Source organism: Mobula hypostoma, chromosome 4 (assembly GCF_963921235.1).
Source record: "Mobula hypostoma chromosome 4, sMobHyp1.1, whole genome shotgun sequence".
Lineage (NCBI taxonomy): Eukaryota > Metazoa > Chordata > Chondrichthyes > Myliobatiformes > Myliobatidae > Mobula > Mobula hypostoma.
Window position 1 is genome coordinate 170,488,104 of NC_086100.1, and position 21,760 is coordinate 170,509,863.

At 41.5% G+C, this 21,760-nt stretch overlaps 1 protein-coding gene across 6 annotated transcripts in view; it reads right to left on the bottom strand.

Annotated features, from left to right (window-relative positions):
• The window catches only part of ark2n (arkadia (rnf111) N-terminal like PKA signaling regulator 2n), a 103,630-nt gene that overhangs the window by 39,534 nt on the left and 42,336 nt on the right, over nucleotides 1-21,760 (bottom strand). For 4 of the 6 annotated variants that reach the window (XM_063046982.1, XM_063046987.1, XM_063046985.1 and 1 more), the window contains one exon: nucleotides 15,927-16,761. In XM_063046982.1, coding sequence (XP_062903052.1) covers nucleotides 15,927-16,665 — 739 coding nt within the window. In that variant the 5' untranslated portion in view covers nucleotides 16,666-16,761. Of the gene's footprint in view, nucleotides 1-15,926; nucleotides 16,762-18,240; nucleotides 18,335-21,760 lie in introns of all 6 variants that reach the window. The other 2 variants (XM_063046984.1, XM_063046983.1) reach the window with 1 other exon arrangement.

A 21,760-nucleotide genomic window follows, 5' to 3' on the forward strand; every position in this document is an offset into this window, starting at 1 on the left:
ACAACTTCACTACTTCATACTAGGAACTGTGAAGAATTTGAAGGTATCAATAATCATCTTGAACGTTACAATGAAAATTAAGATTTGGAGGATGCAACCTTCAAAAACATTGCATGAAGGCAATGCCCTAGGTATCTGCGTATCAATCAGAAAAATACTGCAGCACACTCTGGATGAATTCCTCCACCAATAACTATTAAGAATTAATACAGTTTTACAGTACTGTAGTAGTATTAGAAGTATCCTAATTTGTTCTGTATTTATTTCAAATACAATTTATTACTAAGTTAAATGGTAGTTTGTCTTTTTACTTTTTAAAAAGTATTTTATGAAACTTCAGCTAATTGGGGGAGCAGCTTAACTAGGCCAAAATGTACTGGTCCTGATGTATCCCAATTAACTGGAATCCACTATATTTATTTTTCTTTCTATATGTAAAATCACCAACAAAAATATTCTAAAATTGCTTTTAGTAAAATTGCTGAAGTTAATACTACTGCTATGTAAATGTCAAACATGAATCAGATCAAAATCTAAAAATATAAGACCATAAGACATAGGGGTAGAATCAGACCATTCGGCCATTGAGTCTGCTCTGCCATTCTATCATGGCTGACTTATTTTCTCTCTCAATGCTATTTTCATGCCTTCTCCCCATAACCTTTAGTGCCCTTACTAATCAAAAACCTATTAATCTCCACTTTAAATATTCCCAATGACCTCTATTCGTACTAATTACAAACTCCTGCTGTTTTGTCTCCTTCAGAATGTCTGTTTCCAGAACAAGATGCCCCCGAACCTGGCACGAGGGAGACATCAGAATAATCTGTTGCCTCACTCTTGGCCACAGAATTAGATTTATTATTTCTGATTTATATGACATGAAATTTGTTGTCTTGCAGCAAAGACATCTGGTGTAAAGACATAAAGTTACAAAAATACATACTGCAAAAAAAAAGGAATAATGAGGCAGTGTTCTTAGGTTCATGGACCATTCAGAGATCAAATGGCATAGGGGAAGAAGCTGTTTCTAAATTGTTGAGTGGAAGTCTTCAGGCTCCTGAACCTCCTTCACTATGATTGGATGGTGAGAGTCTATAATGATGGATGTCATCTTTTTGAGATACTGCTACCAAGGTGCTTTCAATAGTGGGGAAGGCCGTGCAGCATTTGTGATCCTGTGCATTGGAGGCTCCATATCAGTCCGTGATGCAACCAGTCAGAATGCTCTCCACCATATGCCTAAAAAAATATGCAAGATTGTTTGGCGACATATCAAATGTTCTCAAACTCCTAACCAAGTAGAGGCACTGGCATACCCTGAACGGCATCAATGTACTGGGCCCAGGAGAGACCCTCTAAAGTGCTGACATCCAGGAACTTGAAGTTGATCATCCTTTCCATTGTTGACCACTCACTGAGAGCTGGTGTATGTTCTCCTGACTCCCCCTTTCTGTCTACAATCAATTCCTTGGTCTCGCTGAAACTGAGAAGTGCCTTTTTTGCTCCCCTCACTAAAGAATGACCCACTATTAATGCTCATTTTAGTGCCACAGACTTGACTGCTGTTGCTGCTTTACTCTGACAGGCCATTTATCGACCAACACTATACATAATGGTACAACTTGTGTATTTAATATATCAGTAAAATTCAAGTAATATTATATATATATATTGTTTGATTACACATTCTTTGTTGTATAAATAATTCATTATGGTTATATGCATGAAGTACAGGTGTCCCCTGCTTTTTGAACGTTCGCTTTATGAAACCTCACTGTTACGAAAGACCTACATTAGTACCCTGTTTTCGCTAACAGAAGTGTTTTCACTGTTACAAAAAAATCAGCGCGCACCCCGAGCAGCCACTCTCCCCTGGATTCGGAACTGCAATCTCACCAGCATTGCTTAAACATGTACCTGTGAGCAGCCGTTTGCAAGATGAGTTCTATGGTATCGGAAAAGCCTGAAAGAGCTCGTAAGGGTGTTACACTTAGCGTAAAACTAGACATAATTAAGCGTTTTGATCGTGGTGAACGAAGTAAGGACAAAGTGAGTTTGGCTTGTGGAAGCTGATGAAGATGATGTTGAAGAGGTTTTGGCATCCCATGACCAAGAACTGATAGATGAAGAGCTGATGCAATTGGAAGAGGAAAGGATAACAATCGAAACCGAATGAGTAATGATAAAGTACGACTTTAATTTTGAAAGGGTACGTAGGTTTAGGGCATATTTGCTGGATGGTTTGAGTGCTTACAAAGAACTGTATGATAGAAAAATACGCAAGGCTCAGCAGTCAAGCAAGCCTTCCACATCAGCCACAGCATACAACGAACCTCGACCTTCGACATCGAGGCGGGCAGTCATAGGAGAAGATGAGCTGCCTGCTCTAATGGAAACAGACGGCGAGATGACACCCCAGTGTCCCACCATCCCAACACCCAGGCCATGGACAGATACCAATTCGTGGAGAATGCAGCGGTAGCCGGGAGACACACAGCACATCTTTAAGAAAAAAGCCAAATTAAACGTGCTAATTAATTAGGTGCCCACCAACACGTAATTGTCGGCCCAGATAAGAGGCGATGCAATTGGCAAATCGTCTCTGATCTGGGCCGACATTTATGTGCCGGGCGTCACCTAATTAATTAGCTTGCTTATTTCGGCTTTTTTCTTAAAGATGAGCTGGATGCGTCCACCGCTGTACCCCTGCATTCTCTGTGAATCGGTATCAGTTCGCTGCCCGGAGGGTGGGGGCCACTGCACCACCCCAACCTCCAATGACTCAGTCTAAAACACCATCGTCAGTGTGCTCCGCGCTTTCCCAATTCCGGTACGTGATACTACACTGTACATACATTATTTCTACTTTATATCGGCTGTGCATTTTTACGTGTTATTTGGTATGATTTGGCAGCTTCATAGCTTAAAGGTTACTGGACAGCGCTTGCGCCGTGTTTTTGCCAACGGTGCTTGCATGAGATTTTCGCTACGGAGAAAAGTTCAGGCAATGATTGTGGAAAAGTATTTCGACTTTATATAAGCTGTGTATTTATCATATCATTCCAGCTTTTACTATATGTTACTGTTATTTTAGGTTTTATGTGTTATTTGGCATGATTTGGTAGGTTATTTTTGGGTCTGCGAACGCTCACAAAATTTTCCCATATAAATAAATGGTAATTACTTCTTCACTTTACGACATTCCGGCTTACAAACCATTTCATAGGAACACTCTATCTTCAGATGGCGGGGGAAACCTGGATATAAATGGCATATGTTATCAAGCCACCATGTCGTAAGCTTGCACCTTGCTTAAAGTAAAAGCAAAGTCAGACTCTTTTCCCAAGTCCTGTTTTTGCTTTCAATTAATCTTACATTTTGGAGTTATAAAATCTAAGAGTGACGACAAAGGTGGGATCAAGAGTAGGATAAAGAAAGAAAAAGAAGCTGGAACTGGGAGAGAAGCAAGGATTGGAGTAGATGCAGAGAGAAAAGACAAAAAAAAGATGTCCAGAGCTGTCAGAACCACTTCCTGCAGTCTTAAGAGTCAACTGCTACAACCACCCTGGAGGAAGCCTCAGATCTTGAGATTGTTTCACAATTACAAGTTTCACAATTACAAGTCTCAAACGCCAAGCAGAGTTACCTCCCTTGTCAGGAAAGACTTGAGAGTAAGAAATCTTTAGGCCTGAATGGTACAATTTAAAATGCACTATGTTGTGGATGTCTATATAGTACTTTTGTTGATTGTAGTTGTGTATATAGTTGAGATGCATTTTATACAGAGTTGGAGTTTATAGCTAAGCCAGGAGGTGTTGTGTATTTAATATATCAGTAATATTGTAAGTATATCGTTTGATTAACTATTCTTTGTTGTTTAAATAATTCTTATGGTCATATGTACAAAGTACATTAATGGCATACATCATCACACCATAACGTCATATGAGCGTACTATGCTTAAAGTAAAAACAAAATTAGGTTCTTCTTCCCAGGTCCATGTTTTTGCTTTCAATTATTTTTTTGGGTGTTAGAAAACATAACTTTGAGGATAACGACCAAAGGCGTCCCCAGTACTACCTGAAGGCATTCACTGCACTATCTGGAGCAGCATATCTTTTCTTTCTACAGCTGCAACATGACCAAATCAATGACATTTTCAATGCTCCACAGCATATCCAACTACAGCTTCAAATGTTGTATGCAGTCTGACAGGTATGGTCACCAAGGTCACTGGAAAATTCCCTGAACTTCCACATGCCCCTATGGGAGGAGCATACCATTGCCCTAGTTTCCATATCCTTTATCTCCAATTCATTCAACTAAAACCGAGCATTCAGTTCGGATACTATTCACTCTCTGCCCAAAGGCCGTAGTTTGGCCTCAACAACAGTTCTTTGATCACACAGCCCCTCACAAAATGGCTGCTCCCATGATAGCCCAATGTTCTACCCCCGACAAAGGTACAAAAAAAAACCTTACACTTCTTCCCATTTTCATTGAAAACCACATACCGTCTGTTAATAAGATTTATATTTTCCTTTGCCTTGACCTTCTGTACCACCAACTGCTTCAGCAAAAATTAAATAGTATTCTATTAGTCATGATATTTTGCTGTCCAACAGACAAGTCTAGAATCATTTTCCATCTTTTTCATTAATTTACCAACATCACAGATATGTAGGTGGTGAAATTACAATTAAACTCTCCCAACCAGGACATAATAATTAAAAATATGATGGATAATAATGTGCCACAAATGTCAGCACGAGAAAAGGAAAATATATCTCTGAACTGAAAGTAGCATATACAGTGCCTATAAAAAGTATTCACTCCCTTGGAAGTTCTCATGTTTTGGTGTTTTACAACACTGAATCACAGTGAATTTAATTTGGCCTTTTTTTTGACACTGATCAACAGAAAAAGACCCTTTCATGTCAAAGTGAAAAGACATCTAAATTAATCACAAATATAAGTATTCACCACCCTTTAATACGATACACCAAATCATCACTAGTGTAAGCCAATTGGTTTTAAAATTCACATAATTAGTTAAATGGAGATCACCTGTGTGCAGGCAAGTGTTTCAATGGATTGCAGTAAAAATACATCTGCACCTGGAAGGTCCAACTGCTGGCGAGTCAGTATCCTGGCAAAAACTGCACCATGAAGACAAAAGAACACTCCAAGCAACTCAGTGAAAAGGTTATTGAAAATCACAAGTCAAAAAAGATGGATACAAGAAAATGTCCAAGTCACTGATTATCCCTTGAAGTGCTGTTAAGTCAATCATCAAGAAATGGAAAGAACATGGCACAGTTGCAAATCTGCCTAGAGCAGGCCATCCTCAAAAACTGAGTGACTGTGCAAGAAGGGGACTAGTGAGGGAAACCACCAAGAACCTATGACAATTCTGGAGGAGTTACCAGCTCCAGTGAAGATGACAGAGACTGCACCTACAACAACTGTTGCCCAAGTGCTTCACCGGTCACAGCTTTATGGGAGTGGCAAAGAGAAAGCCACCGTTAGAAAAAAAAACTTACATGAAATCTCGGCTAGAGTTTGCCAGAAGGCATGTGGGAGACTCTTAAGTCAACTGGCAGAAGGTTCTATGGTCTGACCCATGCAAGTACCCATGGCTACACCTTTTGTTTGAAGGAAGTGGAAGGAGTCAAAGGAGAAATTATTGAGAGTGAGGACAAGTTCCGCCAGACCGAGGAGAGTGGTGTGGAGGGGAACTGGTTGGGTCTGGTGCCCAGAAAGAAACAAAGAACTTTGAGGCCTTTTTGGTGAGGGATGGAGGTGTATAGGGACTGGACATCCATGGTGAAAATAAGATGCTCGGGTCCACAGAACTTGAAATCACTGAAAAGATTAAGAGAAGATTCACAGATGTAAGTAGGAAGGGACTGAACTTCTGGGCAATGCCCCCCCACCTTCACCAATCTCCATTCCATTTTCCCTCTCTCACCCTCTCCTTACCTGCCCATCACCTCCCTCTGGTCCTCCTCCCCTTTTCTTTCTTCCATGGCATTCTGTCCTCTCCTATCAGATTCCCCCTTATTCAGCCCTGTATCTCTTTCATCAATCAACTTCCCAGTTCTTTACTTCACTCCCCCCCCCCCACCACCCCGGGTGTCACCTTGTGTTTCTTCCTCCCCTCCCCAACCTTCTAACTGATTCCTCTCTTTTCCCTCCAGTTCTGATGAAGGATCTCAGCCTGAAACATCAACTTACTAAAAGCACAATTTCCATTCATATTGCTACCAAAAGGTTGCAAAAAATAATCATTCAAAATGCAGGAAATTAAGGCATGATATTTTGCATTTCAGAGCACAAGATCCTTGTCGTATTTAACTTTACCAGTCCTGCATTCAAAATGCACTCAAGTGCATTTTGTGTCTATATCCAAAAGCAACTCAAATAGCCATTTTTAAAAAAGTTAAATATTAATCAGCTTCGAATTTTTTTTTGCCTGTTTTCAGAAAATTAACATGAAAAATTGAGGCATTTCATTACAGCAAGTGCTCCATTTCTGAAAAACACAAGGGACCTATCTCAAAGAGGACTATTCAGGCTTTGCTAAAACTATGCAGAACTAATTTTGGGTCTTACCAGCTACCTACCCCATATAGCAAACATCAACCTGTATTTCTCTTTTCCTCTGCTATGTGCTCCTAATATTCTACTTGTTTCACATTATCCAACAGTCTTTCACTTGCATTTTCCTCTAATTTCGGAATATCCAAAAAGGAACTTGATGAATTTGTTTGTTCTTGTCTATTGGCTAATGGGACACACACAAAAAAAATGTAATGGAAAGGCTGAACTCAATGTCAGTCAACTAATTAATTAGCTCAATTCCCTAAATCCTAATCACAAAACAAAACACTCCAGATCTAAGAACGTAGAACTCTGCAGATTTTATTTTTAGGGATGAGCATCTGGAGTGAAAAGCATTGGCCAGAAGTTTATTGTAGGCATTCAGTCTTTCCTTCTGCAGTTATTTATCCATGGGCATATTTTGTATAATTTTACCTCTACTACTTTCATCTATTTAGAGAAAGTGTTAAGGAACTGGAGCTGCAGCTTGATGACATTCAGCTCAGGATGTCTGAATGCAGGTGCTACAGGGAAATGGCCACCTCTAGGCTACAGCCAGGTACTGTTAGGAGAAGGAAGGGAAATGGGCAGTACAGAGTACCCATGTGTTTGTTCCCCTGGTAATAAGTATAGTGCTTTGGATACTGTTGAGGGCTCGACCTAGTGGGGGGTGCTGCAGCAACTGGGTCTCTGACACTGATCAGAAGAGAGAGACCAAGAGGACTGCAGTAGTGACAGGAGATTTCATAGTTAGAGGAATAGAGAAGCGATTCCGTGGGTGCAATAGAGACACAGCCAGATGGTACGTTGCCTCCCACCTACCAGGATAGGTAATGTTTTGGATCGGGTCCACGGCATTTTAAAGAGAAGCATGAGAAGCCAGAAGTCTTAGTACATGACACAAATGACACCAATGACATGGCATAGATACATCCCAAAGTAGGAGCAGTACTCTAAAGGCAGGATGACACAAGCCAAAGAAAGCAAAAATTAGTGGGAAGTTGGAGGATTGGAAAGCTTTCAAAAACCAACAGAGAGCAACTAAAAAAATGCCATAAATAAGGTAAAGATAGAATACAAAGAAGGTAAGCTAGCCAATAATATTAAAGATTATCAAAAGTTTCTTCAGCTATACGAGGTGTAAAAGAGCAGTGAGAATAAATATCAGACTGCTGGAAAGTGATTGTGGAGAGGTGGTAATGGTGACAAGGAAATAGCAGATGAACTGAATAAGTATTTTGCATCAGTCTTCACTGTGGAAGACGCTAGTTGTATGCCAGAAGTTCAAGAGCATCGGGGGGCAGAAGTGAATGAAGTTGCCATTACTGCGGAGATTAATCTTGGGAAACTGAAAGGAATGAAGGTAGATAAGTCACCTGGACCTGATGGTCTTCATCTTGGGGTTCTGAAAGAGGTGGCTGAAGAAACTGTGGAGACATTAGTAATGATCTTTCAAGAATTAATAGATTCTGGCACAGATCTGGAGGACTGGAAAATGGCAACTGTCACACCACTCTTCAAGAAGAGAGAGAAGCAGAAGAAAGGAAATTATAAGCCAGTTAGTCTGACCCCAGTGGTTGGGAAGATGTTGGAGTCAATTGTTAAGGATGTGGTTTCAGGGTACTTGGAGGCACATGATAAAATACGCTATAGTCACCATGGCTTCCTTAAGGAAATAAGAAGCAGGATAGACAAAGGAGAATTGGTGGATATTGTGCACTTAGATTTTCAGAAGGCCTTTGACAAGGTACCATACATGAGGCTGCTTAACAAGTTAGAAGCCCATGGTATCACAGGAAAGATACTAGCATGGATGCGAGTATTGGCTGATTGGCAGGAAGCAAAGAGTAGGAATAAAGGGAGCCTTTTCTGATTGGCTGCCAGTGACCAGTGTTGCTCCACAGCGATGTGTTGGGGTGTTTTTTTTTACATTACACATCAATGACTTGGATGACAGAATTGATGGCTTTGTAGCCAGGTTTGCAGCCAATATGAAGATGGGTGGTAGAGCAGGTAGCGTTGGGGAAGCAGCAAGGCTGCAGAAGCAGATAGACAGATTAGGTGAATGGGCAAAGTAGCCGCAGATTGGAATAGTGTCGGGATGTGCATGGTCATGCACTTTGGTAGAAGAAATGAAAGGGTTGACTATTTTCTAAATGGAGAGAAAATTCAAAAATCCAAGGTGCAAAGGGATTTGGGAGCTCTTGTGGAGGATTTCCGAAAGGTTAATTTGCAGGTTGTGTAGGTGGTGATTAAAACAAATGAGATGTTAGCATTCATGTTGAGAGGACTAGAATATAAAAGCAAGGATGTAACTGAGGCTTTATAAGGTCTTGCTTGGTGTATTGTGAGCAGATTTGAGCCCCTTATCTAAGAAAAGATGTGCTGACATTGGACACTATCTGAAGTCTGTTGGTTACGAAGTCCAAAAACCAGCTGCACAATGGTGTATTTAGGCAGAGGAGTAGGAGTTTGTCCACCAAGGTCTATGGGACAATACTGTTGAATCCTGAACTGAAACACAGAAACAGCATTCTGACATACGAGGGGTGATTGATAAGTTCGTGGCCAAAGGTAGAAGGAGTCAATTTTAGAAAACCTAGCACATTTACTTTTCCTACATTTACACACTTAGTCCAGCGGTCATGCAGCATACGGATCCCTCCTTTGTAGAAGTTGGCGTCTTGGACCTGCAGAAGTGGTCCACAGCAGGGGTGATTGATAAGTTCAGGCCTAAGGAAGAAGGAGATGAGTTATTAACTTCAAACTTTCTGCATTTTCACTCAGAGTTGAACTGCACGTGCATGTAACGAGAGCCGTATAACTCATCTCCTTCTACCTTAGGCCACGAACTTATCAATCACCCATGCTGTGGACCACCTGGAAGCCCAAGATGGTCTCGTTACATGCATGTGCAGTTGAACTCTGAGTAATAATGCAGAAAGTTTGAAGTTAATAACTCATCTCCTTCTACCTTAGGCCATGAACTTATCAATCACTCCTGCTGTGGACCACTTCTACAAAGAAGGGATCCGTTTGCTCCACAACCGCTGGACTAGGTGTGTAAATGTAGGGGGGGGGGGGCTATGTTGAAAAATAAATGTGCTAGGTTTTCTAAAATTGACTCCTTCTACCTTAGGCCACAAACTTATCAATCACCCCTCATAAGTGTCCTTGCTTTCTCGGTGCATGCACTGGCCCCGACACACCCAAGATACAGGTCAAATTGTGACACAGATGTGCCACAATCTAAATGATAGCCAGAAGGTCAAGATACCGAGTGGTTTAGCCCTATATCGATGCTCTCTAACTGACTCAAATAGAGAGGGGACTTGTGAGAGTAAACTGCTATAAAGTGTTGGTTTGTTCATTCCTAATTTGTGACACAGTCTATACAATTTCTCAGTTGTAAAGCTTGATTTGTATTTTAAGTTTCAGGTCAAATAACACAGTGAAAGTGGAAAATACTGGAAATAAATATCAAGTCAGGTCAGATCTAATCAGAGACAAATTAGTAATGGTTCAAATCAATGACTTTTCTTTAAAACTGGGAATGGTTCTACAGAAACACAAACATAATGCTGGAGGATCTCATGAAGTAAGGCAGCATCTATGAGGAATAGCCAGTTAACATTTTGGACTGAGATCCTTCATGAAGACTGGAAAAGAAGGGGGGAAAAAGTCAGAATAAGAAGGTGGGGGAGGGGAAGGAATACAAGCTAGCAGATAAGTGAAACTAGGTGAGGGACAGTAAGTGGTCTCATCATGTCAGTAGAGGCGGCATGTCAGAATGATCACAATGAGGCTACCATCAGGTCAGAGGCGCAACACCTCATATTTCACCTGGTGAGCCTCCAACCTGATAGCATGAACACTGATGTCTCTAACTTCCTGACTGTCCCTTCTTCAGTTTTCTATTCCCCATTCTGACCACCCCCCCACCCCTTCTCCCGCACTCTCCGGCCCATCACTTGCCTCCTTATCTGCTATGGTTTAGCATCCTATTAGATGCCTTCTTCAAAACTTTAACTCTTCCCCCGTCACCTCCCCAGCTTTTCACTTCAAGCCCACTTACCTACCTTCCCCTTCTCGCAATTCCTCCGTCTCCGCCGCATCTGCTCTCAGGATGAGGCTTTTCATTCTAGGACGAGGGAGATGTCTTCCTTTTTTAAAGAAAGGGGCTTCCCTTCCTCCACTATCAACTCTGCTCTTAAACGTACCTCCCCCATTTCACGTACATCTGCTCTCACTCCATCCTCCCACCACCCCACTAGGAATAGGGTTCCCCTGGTCCTCACCTACCACCCCACCAGCCTCCGGGTCCAACATATTATTCTCCGTAACTTCCGCCACCTCCAACGGGATACCACCACTAAGCACATCTTTCCCTCCCCCCCTCTCTCTGCATTCCGCAGGGATCACTCCCTACACAATTCCCTTGTCCATTCGTCCCCCCCATCCCTCCCCACTGATCTCCCTCCTGGCACTTATCCGTGTAAGCGGAACAAGTGCTACACATGCCCTTACACTTCCTCCCTTACCACCATTCAGGGCCCCAAACAGTCCTTCCAGGTGAGGCATCACTTCACCTGTGAGTCGACTAGGGTGATATACTGCGTCCGGTGCTCCCGATGTGGCCTTTTGGTGAGACCCGACGCAGACTGGGAGACCGCTTTGCTGAACATCTACGCTCTGTCCGCCAGAGAAAGCAGGATCTCCCAGTGGCCACACATTTTAATTCCACATCCCATTCCCATTCTGACATGTCTGTCCACAGCCTCCTCTACTGTGGAGATGAAGCCACACTCAGGTTGGAGGAACAACACCTTATATTCCATCTGGGTAGCCTCCAACCTGATGGCATGAACATCGACTTCTCTAGCTTCCGCTAAGGCCCCACCTCCCCCTCTTACCCCATCTGTTACTCATTTTTATGCACACATTCTTTCTCTCACTCTCCTTTTTCTCCCTCTGTCCCTCTGAATATACCTCTTGCCCATCCTCTGGGTCACCCCCCCCCCCCGCTTGTCTTTCTTCCCGGAGCTCCTGTCCCATGATCCTCTCGTATCCCCTTTTGCCTATCACCTGTCCAGCTCTCAGCTCTATCCCTCCTCCTCCTGTCTTCTCCCATCATTTTGGATCTCCCCCTCCCCCTCCAACTTTCAAATCCCTTACTCACTCTTCCTTCAGTTAGTCCTGACGAAGGGTCTCGGCCTGAAACGTCGACTGCACCTCTTCCTATAGATGCTGCTTGGCCTGCTGCGTTCACCAGCAACTTTGATGTATGTGACCTTCCCCCTCACTTGGTTTTACTTATCACCTGCTGGCTTGAACTCTTTCCCCAGCACCACCTCCTTATTCTGGCTTCTTTCCCCTTCCTTTCCAGTCTTGATGAAGGGTGCTGGCCTGAAACATCGACTGTTTATTCTTTGCCAAGATGCCGTCTGACTTCCTGAGTTCCTCCAGTATTTTGTGTGTGTTGCTCTGGATCTCCAGTATCTGCAGAATCTCTTGAGTTCATATTTAGTGCAACTTTTGAGATGCAGGGAAAATGGACAGAACAAAAGGTAAAGATGTGTTATATGGTGGAGGGTAGAGGAGACTAACCAGATAAAATGGGGGTGGAAATACAAGATGAATGGTAATGGTAACGTGGAACAACAGGTAGTCTGTGGGTGTAAATGCAAAATAATTAAGACATCACTGAATGAATGTAGAGAAAAGGCCAGAAATCTGAAAGGAGAATGTTAGGAATCAGAACTCAAATCACTGAACTCAATTTTGAGCCCAGAAGATTACAATGTACCTAATGGAAGGATGAGTGCTATTCCTTGAACCAAAGCTTTGGTAAAATTAAGGACCAAGAAGTCAGAATGGAATCAAAAATAATACTTTTAAATAAGTTAAATAAAAGCCCACACTGTGCTTTTCAATCGAACAAAGGAATCCCATAGAGTATGCATCCAATTTGCTTACCTCTTCCCATTGTAGAGTAGCCATAATTGTCCTGCTACAGCACTCTTATTGAAATAGTTTTGTGTAGTGTACAGTTAAATAAGTCGACTGGGAGAATTAGCTACTGTGCGGAGGATGATACAGATTTTAAGTGCACTTGTGGCATTGATTTATCTAACTTTCCCAAGAAAGATGAAATAATAATGCAGTGGTGGGAAGAGCAATTGTATTTTTGAATAACACTCTTCTGCATCGCCTTTTAAAACTGAGGTATCATTTTAAAGTGCCTTAGCCCAAGAAAGACATTGTTAACCATTGGCTATGTTAACTACCATAGAGGTTGGAGACCTGATGCCTGCATGTCCAAGAGTCCAGGGCCAAGTATTTGAGATCCTGGGGTTGGAAGCCTATCTATGTGTGTGAGTGGGTGGGTGAATGGGAAAGGGAATTGTTTTGATGTTGTCATTACACTGAGAAAATGTGTGTCCAATTAGAACTTAAAAGCAGTAATTCTATAAGAAAAACCATCTGCAACAAGCAAATAGGAAGGGATAGGCCACCTCACCCCTCGCCCTCAAGCCTTCCCCACTATCCATCATCGTGGCTAATCTAATCCAGGCCTCAATTCTTTCTCTCTATCCTACTCCTCTAGCTTCAATATAAACTGCCAAAATACCTTCAAAACCTTTATATTTTATTCTCATTAATCAAGCTTGCTGGCCTCTCAAATCATACATACACTACGCAGTTTGAAGTGTCAGGGCAATTCACTGCTGGACCCAATTCAATGTTCCTTTGTTCCTCATAGTAATAAAACTGCTTCAATCAGAAATTTCACATTTCAAAAATGAACACCCAATGCTTCTCTAAAAATTCCTCAACCTTCCCAAAAGGACTTTCGTTAACTTCTCTTTTAAGGGCATCTATTGCAAATTATGATCCATAAAATCATGTAACGGGGCATAAATGACATCCGAGCTTCAAAATGTATTTCCTCTCCAACCAAAGGATTATTACAACAACCTTTCTCCTAATCTACCTGAGAACAATTAACTCAACAGAGATTAGAGACCAAACACAAGACATTAGTGATTTGTGTACCATAGCTAGTAAGTGAATGAATTACAATTACATTCAGATTAATCGCCTACCTATTCTGGAGACCAAACAGAAGCCACTATTTCATAACTAAAGTCTTGCTGTTGTGAATGCAAAGGCACTAAAACATTGACAGACCAACAATCAGCCTATACATTATACCACATAATAAGCAATACATACCTCCTCCTTCAGCAGTCCCTTGGCTCCAAGGATGATTTGCTTCCACTCAGTTCTGAGGAATGGAAGACGCCTGTGTGTGAATTCTTTTTGGGGCGGGGGGGGGGCCATTGCGTGAGCTACCACACAGACTTGACAAAGCAAGAAATTAGTCTCATGGCAAGCTGATCCTGGACAAATGGTAAAAAACTCTTCTATACAGAACTAGCCCATACAGAAAATCATTCATATACTATGCACACACAGAATTCTTGACAGCACATACATAAACATACAAAATAATTCTTGCTCATGCCTTCATCCTCATTCATACCCTGATCATTCTTGCTTCCACCTTTTCCTCTCAGTCCCCCCAAGTCTAAAACCTTCTTTCACCTAATCTTTGTTTCCTCATCGATTTCCCTGCATTCCACCACTCTTCAACTCACTGCTCTTTCCTCCAGATCCAAGCCAATCCCCCAACAACTAGCACACCCCTCTCTACAATATTTCCCATTGTCTGTCACCCTTATTCAAACTGTCCCAGTAACCGAGCCGACCAAAGTCTGCAGCTTTGACCTTGCAACCAAAACCTATCCCAAGAAAACTTGGGGCAATTTTTAGTCGTCCAGCTGGTGATGCAGGCTAAATGTTTCCCAACCAATACTAGTGGATTTATCCTGTGTTACTGGGAACACTTCACTTGGCTGAGTGAATGCTAAAAGGACAGTGCAATGAAAAGTGAAATAATTTACACGATAGAAATGCTTGGTTTATTAGCAACTGGATCTGATTATGCAAGCACACCAATTGATATGAAGTATCTCCATAGAGTTAGGGAGGCAAAATTCATATGCTTTACCCTTTATTTTTTCATGTCAACATTTTCTTCAAAATATTCTTTTAGAAAAACATTCTTTCCAAATATACAACTGTACAGGTGCCAATGGCACTTCAAAATCTCATCTACGTATTACCTAAGTAACAGACATATCCTTTAAGAACCCTGTATCAATTTCATTTGCCATTTGTGGAAATAAAATCCATTGTTTTGTACTGCCATTCATCATTTTTGTATACATAGATACAAGTTACAGCTGATCACAATGATTTGCACAATTTCATTCACCATCAACAACCTGATATCATCAGGTTTGCAGTGCACACATTCTTAACAATGAACGTCAAGGTACTTAGTTTACAAACAATCTGAATTAATAGCAACAACTTACAATGACACCCAGTGACCCAGGTATTCTTATACACGTTGCAACCTATCCCTTCTTCCCAAAGTCAGTCTTAAATTTGATTTGATACTTCACACCAAATTACTGATTGGGGCCCCAAAATTAAACCCCAGCAAACAGGCAACAGGTTTAACATTATGCAAGATTTTTGTAAATAATTTTGTAACTAACATTCTAGAGGATAATTATATAAGTGATTTCTCCAAGAAAATGCGCAAATCAATTACTATGAGTAGGTGATGAGTACTGCATTGTAATTTCTAACAGAAAAGTAAAAACATTAAGCTTCTATTTTCAACACTATTTTTAATACATTTTCTACCCCAATTACCCCAATAAGGATTTTGCCATTACCATATTATAATTCGGCAGATTATCAGTCATATATAAGAAATGAACACAATGATAGAAAATCAGATCCAAAAAAATGCTCTTTCAAAGCTGAAGATATTGTTTTAATGGTAATAATACTCCATTCATTATAAATCAAAATATAGTTGCTTTATCAAACATTTTTAAGGGAGATGGAGGCTTGAGCCACTTGAAGACTTTCTCCAAGTAGTTAAAAAGAATCTCAATGCATCCCAAAACAGGAAATCTAAATACAAAAGCACCTAATCAGTAAACTATGATAAGGCATTAATATAGGGAAGAAGTGGGCACGAGCAGCTTTATCTCATAGCAGACTTAGTTCTCTGAATGGAGACTAGGCTAATTTCAGATATCTATTTAATACATGTGTACATAATATTGCTTTTGGACAATGTTTCACTTTGAAAGAAGTCAGGAGGGACCTAGTCAAGCCATCAAGATACTGATTCTTTCATTCATAATCCTGACATAAAGGATGTTTGTAAATACCTGGAATCTCTGCACTAATCGTCCTGTTGCCATTTCCAGAAACTTCGTCCTCTGATGAACTTGTGCTGGAATCACATGTCAAGTCGCTATCACTCGTACTGCTGTCCTGCAGCAATGTATACTTCTTCCGAGCTGCTGCTTCACGTTTCTGCCGTAGCAATCGTATCCGTTCCTTTTGTTTCTGGGTTCTAACCTTTGACACACGGCCGTTCTGCTTGTCATTTGAAGACCGGTTCTTTTTGGGAGCCATGGTTGACGTTTCACTCTCAGATCTAGATCGTCGTGATTTTCTGCCGATTGAAGGACCAGACCCTCCAGAAGGATCCTCTTCCACGGCCACATTTGTCTGGGGAGTCTCATTCTCTTCTACAGATGAAAGTGTGTCAGAGTCTGCCAAATGACCACTGGATGAAGGGGAAACCATGCACTGATTAGAAGAGTCACTATCATAGGTACGGCCAGGTGTTTGTTTATCACTGTCTGCAGATGGAAGCTGAGATTCAGAAGAGTCTTGCCCAAGTTCCATTAACAAGCAAGGCTCCACAGAGAGGCCACTTATTTTCAAAGAATGTTCACTGTTCTCTTTTGTCAATTTGGCTGTTGTCTCTTTTGGAAATGACCCATCATCTTCCTTGCAGGTGTCACCGGATTTTGTATCAATACCTTTTGATGAAGCCTCAGTTTCCTCCAGACCATCCTGGGAAGAGAACTCTGCCTTCTCTACTGCTTCCATCTTCATGTCAAGTTAAGTTTTTAAGCACTTACTATAAAACACCATATAGCACCCAGGACTATAGACGTGTGCTCAGCTAAAGATTTAACAAACTGGAGAAACCTGAAAAGAGAAAAATTATTAGACGAGTTAAATTGCAATTAGCGTATTGGCTTCCATCTATCCAAACCAAACAGAAATCTTATTCTTGGCAGAATATTATTTTAATTTGGCAAGCAATAACAAATTGCGCACAGAAATAGTTTGCATTTATTTGACACCTCTCTCCAAAGATTCATATTCCAATTATCTCAGTTCAATGTTCAACTGTTCTAGCTATTTTTATTCCAGAATTTAAATTCGGATTTCCAGAGCTGGTTCTTAATCTTGATATTAGTTTTCCAATTAATTTTGTAGACTCAATTTTGTTCAATAACCAAAAGCAGATATCAGTAAAACTAAGGTACAATTTAGAAACTACAATATCTGAGGCAATGTATACCAATAATTATTGCACATGTATATTTTCACTAACCAAACAACATGTTTACTAATTCAATCATTTATTTTAGCTAAGGACTGTGCTTTGCTGTGTCTCATCCCTATCCCAGGGAAAAAAAAAGAAAGAAAAATTGGTTAAACACAAAAGTCACAGAACATCATTTTGTTTGAAACACTAACTTAATAAGATGCAAAGGTTGATAGTAAAAAAATTGGGGAAAAAAATTGAGGGTAGAAGCAAGTTCATCTCCAATCATATTACTCCATAGTTTTCTGTCCTGTTTATCAATTTAATCTCTACTTTAGAGTACTGTTCTCAATATAGAGATATTCACTATAAAACCCTTTACTACTATGTGCAACTCCACATAATTTGGTTTAGGAAAACGATTCTTAACAGGTAAGAAAACTAATGTTTCAATTCCAAAGGCAGAAGTTTTAATTCTTAGTCTTTTAAACACCCAGAACTAAACTTTCAGCACCACAGATGACTGAAGATCACTTTAGAATTATTGTGAATGCTGAATTCACCACTTGAATAAAAAAGGAAAATTTCTAGTAATTTGGTCAAAACTGTAATACTTTTATTCATTTTTAAGACATGGGCATGGTTGGTAAAATTACAATTAACTATACTTCCCAGAACTTCAGTAATGGCAGCTTTTCATCTTAAATAAGTGCAGAGCTATTTTATTTTAAGTCTTTTCAGAAGACAATTAAGAATCCTGGCAGCTGGAGCTACAGATAAACCCAAATAGGGATGATCAGCACAGATCCTTCCATAAAACACCAATTTCACTCCTTAAGAGCTTCGTAAACAATATTTACTAATACCATTTTTAAAATCCAGTTCTCATACTGCCATGATGGATAAATATAGCTATCTTTCTGTACGCAACTAAAGGCCCCTGGATTACTAGTGGAACCCTTGTCTAAACAACTGCCCCACCAATGAAGTAATAACTTCAATGGGCTACTCTATATTTATGATCAAATTGACCAATATTCAAAGCCTTATCTAATAAAGAAATAAAAAGCCACACGGTCATAACTGCTAAAAACCCAAAAATAGTTCAGTAATCTAAACAGGAGTCTACCCACTGGGAATGAAGCATACTGCAGACAAGTACAGTCCAAGATCATTCTCATTTTGAATTCCAACGAGGGAGAATGCAGGAACCATGGACCAACAACCCTAAAACAAAGATAATTTTGAATGAGGTAAACTCTTTTACAATTATTGACATAAAGCTTGGGATTGAAATTTATTGGATAACTATCAAATTTACTATTTCAACAAAAACTAAATTTCCTTCCCATCACATTCAGAACACAAGCCGTTTAAGCCGAGAGGGGAAAATTTGAAAAGGGACTCAAGGGAAAACTTTCCAAGTAAATAGTACTGTGCAAAAGTCTTAGGCACCTTAGATTTTTATGTAAATTTTTACCTGTTTATTTTTTGTCTTCTGGATCAGTGTGTCAGCAGAGAAAAAAATTTCTAAACAATCATTTTCCAAAAACATTAAGTTAGAGAAATTTTTGTATTCCATTAAAGAAAGTATCACAATAACTAATAGACCACTTTTCAAATAAAAACTTGATTACTTTGTAGGTATACAACCCATTGCATAATTAAACAAAGATAACACAGTATGCTAATAATCAATAACATAATGAGTTGAATGAACTACAACTGGTTAACTGAAACAAATAGGTATAGAAGGAAACACGAGGAATTCTGCAGATGCTGGAAATTCAAGCAACACACATCAAAGTTGCTGGTGAACGCAGCAGGCCAGGCAGCATCTCTAGGAAGAGGTACAGTCGACGTTTCTGCCGAAACTCTTCGTCAGGACTAACTGAAAGAAGAGCAAGTAAGAGATTTGAAAGTGGGAAGGGGAGGGGGAGATCCAAAATGATAGGAGAAGACAGGAGTAGGAGGGATGGAGCCAAGAGCTGGACAGTTGATTGGCAAAAGGGATATGAGAGGATCACGGGACAGGAGGCCCAGGGAGAAAGAAAAAGGGGAGGGGGGAAAAAACCCAGAGGATGGGCAAGGGGTATAGTGAGAGGGACAGAGGGAGAAAAAGGAGAGAGAGAGAAAGAAAGAATGTGTGTATATAAATAAATAATGGATGGGGTACGAGGGGGAGGTGGGGCATTAGCGGAAATTAGAGAAGTCAATGTTCGTGCCATCAGGTTGAAGGCTATCCAGACGGAATATAAGGTGTTGTTCCTCCAACCTGAGTGTCTGAGTGTGGCTTCATCTTTACAGTAGAGGAGGCCGTGGATAGACATATCAGAATGGGAATGGGACGTGGAATTAAAATGTGTCGCCACCGGGATATCCTGCTTTCTCTGGTGGACAGAGCGTAGGTGTTCAGCAAAACAGTCTCCCAGTCTACAGCGGGGCGCGCCAATATATAGAGGGACACATTGGGAGCACCGGACGCAGTATATCACCTCAGCCGACTCACAGGTGAAGTGTTGCCTCACCTGGAAGGACTGTCTGGGACCCTGAATGGCGGTAAGGGAGGAAGTGTAAGGGCATGTGTAGCACTTGTTCCGCTTACAAGGATAAGTGCCAGGAGGGAGATCAGTGGAAGGGATGGGGCGGACAAATGGACAAGGGAGTCGCGTAGGGAGCAATCCCTGCGGAAAGCCGGGGGGGGGGAAGGGAGGAAAGATGTGCTTAGTGGTGGTATCCCGTTGGAGGTGGTGGAAGTTACGGAGAATTATATGCTGGACCCAGAGGCTGGTGGGGTGGTAGGTGAGGACCAGGGGAACCCTATTCCTAGTGGAGTAGTGGGAGGATGGAGTGAGAGCAGATGTGCATGAAATGGGGGAGATGCGTTTGAGAGCAGAGTTCATGGTGGAGGAAGGGAAGCCCCTTTCTTTAAAAAAGGACATCTCCCTCGTCCTGGAATGAAAAGCCTCATCTTGAGAGCAGATGCGGCGGAGACAGAGGAATTGCGAGAAGGGGATGGCATTTTTGCAAGAGACAGGGTGGGAAGAGGAATAATCCAGGTAGCTGTGAGAGTCTGTAGGCTTATAGTAGACATCAGTAGATAAGCTGTCTCCAGAGATGGAGACAGAAAGATCAAGAAAGGGGAAGGAGGAGTCGGAAATGGACCGGGTAAACTTGAGGGCAGGGTGAAAGTTGGAGGCAAAGGTAATGAAGTCAACGAGCTCAGCATGCGTGCAGGAAGCAGCGCCAATGCAGTCGTCGATGTAGTGACAGAAAAGTGGGGGACAGTTGCCAGTATAGGCTTGGAACATGGATTGTTCCACAAAGCCAACAAAAAGGCAGGCATAGCTGGGACCCATATAGCTGCCCATGGCTACACCTTTAGTTTGGAGGAAGTGGGAGGAGCCAAAGGAGAAATTATTAAGAGTAAGGAGTAATTCCGCTTGATGGAACAGAGTGGTGGTAGAGGGGAACTGGTTAGGTCTGGAATCCAAAAAGAAGCGGAGAGCTTTGAGACCTTCCTGGTGGGGGATGGAAATATATAGGGACTGGACATCCATGGTGAAAATAAAGTGGTGGCGGCCAGGGAACTTAAAATCATTGAAAAGTTTAAGAGCGTGAGAAGTGTCACGAACATAGGTAGGAAGGGATTGAACAAGGGGGAATAAAACTGTGTCAAGGTATGCAGAATTGAGTTCGGTGGGGCAGGAGCAAGCTGAGACAATAGGTCCGCCAGGACAGGCAGGTTTGTGGACCTTGGGTAGGAGGTAGAAACGGGAAGTGCGGGGTGTGGGAACTATAAGGTTGGTAGCAGTGGATGGGAGATCCCCTGAGCCGATAAAGTTGGTGATGGTGTGGGAGACAATGGCCTGGCGCTCCTTAGTGGGGTCACGATCGAGGGGTAAATAAGAGGAGGTATCCGTGAGTTGTCGCTGTGCTTCGGCAAGGAATCAAAGTGGGCAAAGGACAATCAATCTCAAAGTTGAGAGCATGGCCAATGTGACAGTTTAACCTTCAAATCAACAATTCTAATACTATGGCAAAAGTGAGCATAGCAACAAGACACAAGGTGGTTATACTGCATCAGCAAGGTCTCTCCCAAGCAGAAATTTTGCAGGAGACAGTAGTTTCAAGATGTGCTGTCCAAGCTCTTCTGAAGAACGTCAAAGAAACAGGCAAAGTTGCGGACTTGAAACTCAGTGGTTGGCCACGGAAACTGAGTGCAGCAGACGAGAGATAAATCAACTGAGTTTCCTCCTGAATCTGATGAAGTTCAGTACTGCTATCAACTCTGCATTTACAGAAACCACTGAAACCAAGTACAGCTTCCACAGTCTGGAGAAGTCCTGTCATAAGTGGTCTTCTTGGAAGAGATAGAAACATAGAAAACCTACAGCACAATACAGGCCCTTCGGCCCACAAAGCTGTGCTGAACATGTCCCGACTTTAGAAATTACTAGACTTCCCCATAGCCTTCTATTTTTCTAAGCTCTCTTAAATCCAAAAGTCTCTTAAAAGACCCTATCGTATCTGCCTCCACCACCGTTGCCGGCAGCCCATTCCACGCACTCACCACTCTCTGAGTAAAAAACTTACCCCTGACTTCTCCTCTGTACCTACTCCCCAACACCTTAAACCTGTGTCCTCTTGTGG